The following is a 6,338-nucleotide window of genomic DNA, read 5'->3' on the forward strand; positions in this document are numbered from 1 at the left end:
TGAGGACCCGCTAGCGGTCCCGGACCCCCTGTTGAAGACCCCTAGTATAAAGTATATACTGACACTGTACAGAACACCTTTTTGTTCTCTGTAAGCTAAACGTAAAAGTTACAAAGGCCATTGTCAACAACACCCAACTCATTCTTAGTTTGCTAGCAGAGGTGAAGCACCTGCTAGTTCACAGTTACAGACTTGTATGTTTAACTGTTTATTTTTTTATTGAATGGTGTACTGAGTAGCTCTGAGCATAGTCTGACTGTTGAGTTTAAGAACAGTACTGTGAACATCCTCCCACCCTGTCACATCTGAGTCTGAAGAAGAGTGAGGTGAATGTCGGTCTCAAGTCGAAAAGAGTGCTGTCCTCAAGCTATGCCTCTTTTGTTGTGTTGTGAACAGTGTGGTGGTCCAGTGATAGTGGCTTGGATCTATCATGTCCTCTGTGCTTAAAGGATGCTGCCTTTAGTTCTTTTTCAGTTTTTTCTCTGCATTTGGTTTCATAAACTTAATCCATCATTATCAAAACCTGGCAAAAAATATATATATACACCAAAAATGTACCAATTAATTAATTAAACGGCTAAAGACGACAGATATGTGCAGCCCCCTCAAGGACTCCACAGGTCCTTAAAGGGGTTCTAGGGGGTTCCCAGCAAAATGATTGAGAGTTGGACCCTAACTCTGAGAGTTTACAAATGTATACATTTCTACTCTCTCAATGAAGGACGAATCCATACCAAACTGGGGCTACCTTGAAATTAATAACTTTGAGAAGAACCACTGCACTATATCATCCCTGTAACTTCACATAACGGCAAGATTTCACAATGGAATACGGTGGGATACTAGTATGGATTATGTCCATGGAACCAGATGTTAAAGAAGAGCGGTATCCTTTAAGGTCCGGTGTTGCCACCTCATAGCCTCTGCACTCTATTCTATGTTTTACTCCCGGTCGTTAACCGCTCTGCTCCTCTCTCAGCCAATCGTTGACCTCAGCCCCATCAGGCGCTCCGCCTCCTCGCTGACCCCTCAGCGCCCCCAGGAGGTGGATCTGAGCGAGTTCACCCTGGAGCGTCCAGGCCAGTCCCAGGTCCAGTGCCAGGACAGAGGACACCACCATCACCACCACCACCGCTGTCACCGACGCAGGGACAAAGACAAGGACAAGAAACAGAAGTCTCTGGACAGGCCTGACTCTGTGCATCCTGCCAGCACTGCCGGTGAGATAGGTTGGACTGATGACATTTCTTTGATTATTATTTTTTTCTTCTTCTTTTACGCTCACACTATACCTACTATTAATCATATTAAGCAATAAACATCAAAATACAGCTATTATTCTTAAATAACAACAACAATCCAAAATTGATTGGATTGGGGTCCCTGCAACATAGTGTATTAGCGTCATGTCCAGGGGGTGAACAGATAGCCTCATAAATCAGTCCGCACATTACCACCCCCTGTTGGTGGGTGGTGTGTAGTGTGGACTGACCCCGGAGATTATTTATTTTATTTCAGCTCGCCCGAGGAGCGGGCGAATTGAATGGGCCAATCAGGGCTTTAGACTTGGGGCACGTGGTAGGCTAGTCCGGTCCCAGCCCCCCCCCCCCAGCCCCCTCCCTTCAGAGCTCTTCTGTCCACGTGAGAGTCCCTAGTGGACTCTGATTGGTGCTCTTCTGCCCACGTGAGTCGCTAGTGGACTCTGATTGGTCCGTGAAAACTGTCATGGCGGAGTCAGACTCGACTCGAATTATTTTAATAAACTATACAATAGTGCCGCTTCATTACGTTTTAATACCATTTCGTAAAAATGCAATCATATAATATGTTATAAGAAATAACGTATTTTTGCAATGTCACGCCACGTCGCCATCGGGGGCTCTAAGCGCACGCGCGTGCGTGCGTGCGTGCGCGCGTGTGTGTGTGACGTCAATAGGCTTTAGCCCGCCCCCGCTGAAGTAGAATCTCCGTCAGAAGGTTCAGACTCTTTCCCTAAACTAAGTGAAACGTAGTGTGTGAAAAGTCGGACGCTTGCAGGCTAGTGTACAGATGCCTATGGGTCACAACTTTAAGGCTTTTATTCGATAAAGAATAATTTGCCACTTTGTTTGAAAGACCACAAACATTATGAACTCATGGGCAGCTAATGCTTAATCAATGCATTTGGACAAATATTTAGTTTTTACTTTTAAATCTATTAAAATATAGCATGACACTTGTCGGAAGGCCCTGCAAAACTCAAACTCAAACAGTTAATTCTGGGTTTTAGCTGAACATTCATGGTACTGGTACTGAATCATTTCTTATACACAGACATACTGTGTAGATACAATATGGACCTGTCTCCTGTTCCAAGTCACTTGGACTCTGTCACATCAGGGTAGAAATTCCTTAGGATTAAGGGTACATGATCGGGTTATGTATCAAAGGGCTTTTTCTGTGGCTCTTCCCCAGAGGAGTTAAAACCAGGGACTTTCTTTTATGTCAGGCTTTCCCTCTCACTACCAAAGTTATGAGCTGCCAAAGGAAAATCTGCTTTGCTGGGGATTTGACCTTTTTATTCTGTTTTATTTGCAGAGGTCGTCCCCTTTGTACCCTTACCATGGGAGAAACCGTTATGCAATGCAGACTAACTTAAGCACCCCAATAGGTGATTGGGTGGCCAGACTGGCCACTCACAAACAGGAATGAATGAATGTGGTTAAAATGCCTCCTTTTGTTGCTACAGTACTTGTGAATGCAATGTAAGCACTTGATTTATTTAGACTTTTATTTGACAGCGCATTTTGAATGAACACACACATACAATGTAATGTTGTAAATACAGCGGATTTAGCAAGAAAGCTAAGGAACAGGATAGTAGCTTTGCCATGTTTCACATACTGTACTGTTAACACTTTAACCTTTGCACTTCCACTCTCACAGAAACACATGCACACATCCACAGTCACATGCACAGACATGTACGTAGCAACGAAAAAGAAAGTAGCCCGATGCATGAATATGGACAATTCTACAGGATCTGTCCACCTTTGGGTGTAGGGAAAACACACATTTAACACGAATCCAATATGTAGTAGCGGTCCCTGCTTCATCGCTCTCTCAGCTACTGAGCCCTTGGCCTGAAAAACTTTGACGACCCCTAGTATAGGTGGTAGTGTAGATTGAATACAGTGGAATTTCACCGTGCAAGATATACACACATAATGGTATACTGTTAGTAAGACTTCAAGACAGAATGGATGATTAAATTAGTTCCTTGCAAAGATGATCATTCATTGCAGTGTAGCATTCTGGGTCATCTGCTAGAGCCATTAGACGGCGATGGCTGACGGCGACGTGTTTTTTGACTTAGGGCTGGAGGGCAGCAGCTGGGCTTTATTGGCCAGATGAAAGGCCCCCACGGACAGACCTTAGCCTGGGGATTTATGTGTGCGCCTTAGCAGCACAGCAGAACATTCAGCAGACCCCCTCTCTGAAGCTAGAAGAGTGCTAGAACAGAGAGGAGAGGACACATGAAGAGAGTGATGTAATGAAGTGAAGTGTTTCTGTTAGCGTAGTGTTAATCTGAAAATTGGTAGTTTTTCTGTTTCCAGCATTGAAGTATATATAGTGAACTCAGTGCTTGCTTTTATGCTACTGTACTGTACTGTACTGTACTGTACTGTACTGTACTGTATTGAACACAATGGTGGAAGAAGTCCCCTTTCCAAGTAATCTTTTTTCTTTTGATAATAGCTGATCTACTGGCTCACAACACGTCGCAATGAGATGTGTTGTGAGCCGGCAATTTTTGAAAAGACAAAGTGTAAAACAGAGCTTAATATTGGTTAATGTGCGTTAAGTTTTCAAATAATTGTAGTGGAGTAAAAATAAAAGTACTTCTGTTAGTGTAGCTGATTGACTTAAGGATCGCAGGTAACCAATTCCACATGACTGCTGCTGAGTATAAAAACAAGTCCTTCCCCAATACAGCAATCTAGGGCGAACATTATACAGTAGTTCTCAACAGGCCTGAAAATTAAGGCCTGTTTTTGGTGAAGATACAGTATGTGATTTGGAGGGGGGGGGGGGGGGGGGGGGGGGAAGAAAGCAGTTAGTTAGTGTATACAATTGGTGCATTTACAGTACAGTATTATAGCTTACTGTATCCAAAGCGTTTACTGTACCATGTGCATTATTACATTCACCCGTTCACACACCAACAGAGGAGGAAACCATGCAACCTGCTCATCGGGAGCAATCAGGGGTTCAGTGTCTCGCTCAATTACACTTCGACACTAACCCAGGGGGGCCGGAGCTCAAACCTTCCATTTCCCAAGCAGACACTCTACCTCCTGAGCGGCCAGCCGCCGTCCGTATTGAGTTGAACTTGTTGTGTTGCCCTCCTTAATCTCTCTCCCAGGTTTGCTGACCGATCCTTCAGCCGAAGGCTTGTCTAGAGAGCGAGCGAGAGAGCGGAGCCGCGGTCGATCTCACGAGAGGAGACACCACTCGTCTGCGGGAGAGAAGCAGCGCTTCTACTCCTGTGAGCGCTACGGCAGCAGGGAGCAGTGCCACGCCAAGTCAGCCGGCCCCAGCCGATCCACCTCCCCGGGGGAAGGCCAGGACTCTGGATTCCTCAGACATGTGAGGCGCGCTTCGATGCACTGCAACTATCGGTTATTTTCTTAGCGATTTTGGGTGGCAGGTTGGGTTTCCCTGGGATTAAACATATTTGCTCATAAGTGTTTCAGAGGGATAGGCTGTATGTACTGTAAATATGAATGGCAACACCATAAGCCCTCTTAAAATTCCAGAACTCAACTCAACTTTTCAATCTGCCATCACAAAAACAAAGCGAAACCGCAAAATGGAGATTCAAATAATTAAAGTATAAATCAAAACATTACGGTTCGAGGTTGGGAAACAATTTACATTAAAGGGTCAAGTTCTACAGTCCAGCTATCACTAAACGTTGCAGTGTAGTAGTCACTCATCATCACGTATGTTTGTTCTCAGCAGGGGATCAGCGTGGTCAAAGGTAACCCTGTAGTGCTGACCACCGTCTCCGGCACACCTGCTCGCTGTCGGAGGCAACTTCCCCAGACGCCCCTCACCCCTCGCCCAGCTGTGGCCTACAAGACTGCCAACTCCTCGCCGGTGCAGTCCGGTGTCGTCACCACCACCACCAGCAGCACCATGGGGAACCAGTCTCGCCTCAGCCGCAGCGGCCTCTCTGAGCACAACCGCCTTCTCAGGGCCCACAATGAGTCCCCAATGCCGGTCACCTTTATAGGCTCTGACCCCAACCCCCAGACGCAGGACGGCGCTCAGCGGAGCATCCTCGAGGACACGGAGGACTTCCAGGACGCGGTCAGCACCCACGGGGCAGGAGGACGTTCGCCCAGGACCACTGTCTCTACCACGCCGTCCTCCGCCTCGCACGTGGCTGCTTCTCCCACAGCGGCACCCGGCGCGCAGGGTCGGGCCGGCGGGGTGCCGAACGGGTACCACTTCACCCTGGGGGTGAACGCGGCGTCTGGGTCCGGCACTAGAGGAACAGGGAGTCTCAGGGAGCAGGACGAGGAAGATTGGTGCTAACGCGGCCAAAATGCACCTGGAAAGCGTCTGTGTTATCTGTGGAAAGGCCACGTGATCAGCGATGTACAGGGTTAAGGCTCATTTCTACTGGGCGTCACGAGGTGTCACGCTGTTAGCTTGACAATATGATGCCATTGTGCTGAAAGGTATGCTGATAGGCTGCCAATAGTGACGTGACAGGAAGAGCTAATCTAGAAAGAAGGCACTGCATAGCGTTGGCAAGAGGGGGGAAAAAAATGAGGAAAAAGAAAACATTCCAGTTTTGTAGTGTTATATTCTGCTTTTTATACAAACGACTCTATGGATAAAGATGACCTTTTTCTATCCCCTTTCTTGCACTGAAATTTTAGTTTATTTTGATGGTACTGTACATGTACAGTATGTGCAGAACACAGAGCACATGTGAACAAGACCCTGTGAATAAGTTTCCTCTGCCAGTGAAATGATTGCTTTAGCAGCAACAAAGCCAAAACCTCCTGCCACTTCAAGCGGGGGTCGGATAAAGACTGTGAACTGTGTTTTAACCCCTCCATCCGTGTCCAACCTGTGTGTTTCTGATCATGTCAAATGGTTTTGATCATTTTTTTGCTGCTGTTGGTTACCTTGCGGATGATGACAAATGCACTACTGCCAAATTACAATCCTCTCTTCATCAAATATTTTCAGAACAACACTTTCTAAAGAGGAACCACACGGTTATCATAATTTTCACCAGTTCCAAATGAAATGGATACAAGTAGATGTTTATGTAGATA

At 46.3% G+C, this 6,338-nt stretch overlaps 1 protein-coding gene across 1 annotated transcript in view; it reads left to right on the forward strand.

Annotated features, from left to right (window-relative positions):
- LOC308299767 (voltage-dependent N-type calcium channel subunit alpha-1B-like) overlaps positions 1 to 5,583 on the forward strand; it is a gene marked incomplete at both ends in the record, with an annotated part of 244,047 nt that extends 238,464 nt beyond the window's left edge. The window contains 3 exons of the mRNA XM_080743555.1: positions 980 to 1,220; positions 4,406 to 4,629; positions 5,002 to 5,583. Coding sequence (XP_080599681.1) covers positions 980 to 1,220; positions 4,406 to 4,629; positions 5,002 to 5,583 — 1,047 coding nt within the window. The remainder of the gene's footprint in view (positions 1 to 979; positions 1,221 to 4,405; positions 4,630 to 5,001) is intronic.
- Between the last annotated feature and the right edge of the window lie 755 nt (positions 5,584 to 6,338).

The sequence above is a fragment of the Nannobrachium achirus genome (assembly GCF_963921795.1).
Source record: "Nannobrachium achirus genome assembly, chromosome: 15".
Lineage (NCBI taxonomy): Eukaryota > Metazoa > Chordata > Actinopteri > Myctophiformes > Myctophidae > Nannobrachium > Nannobrachium achirus.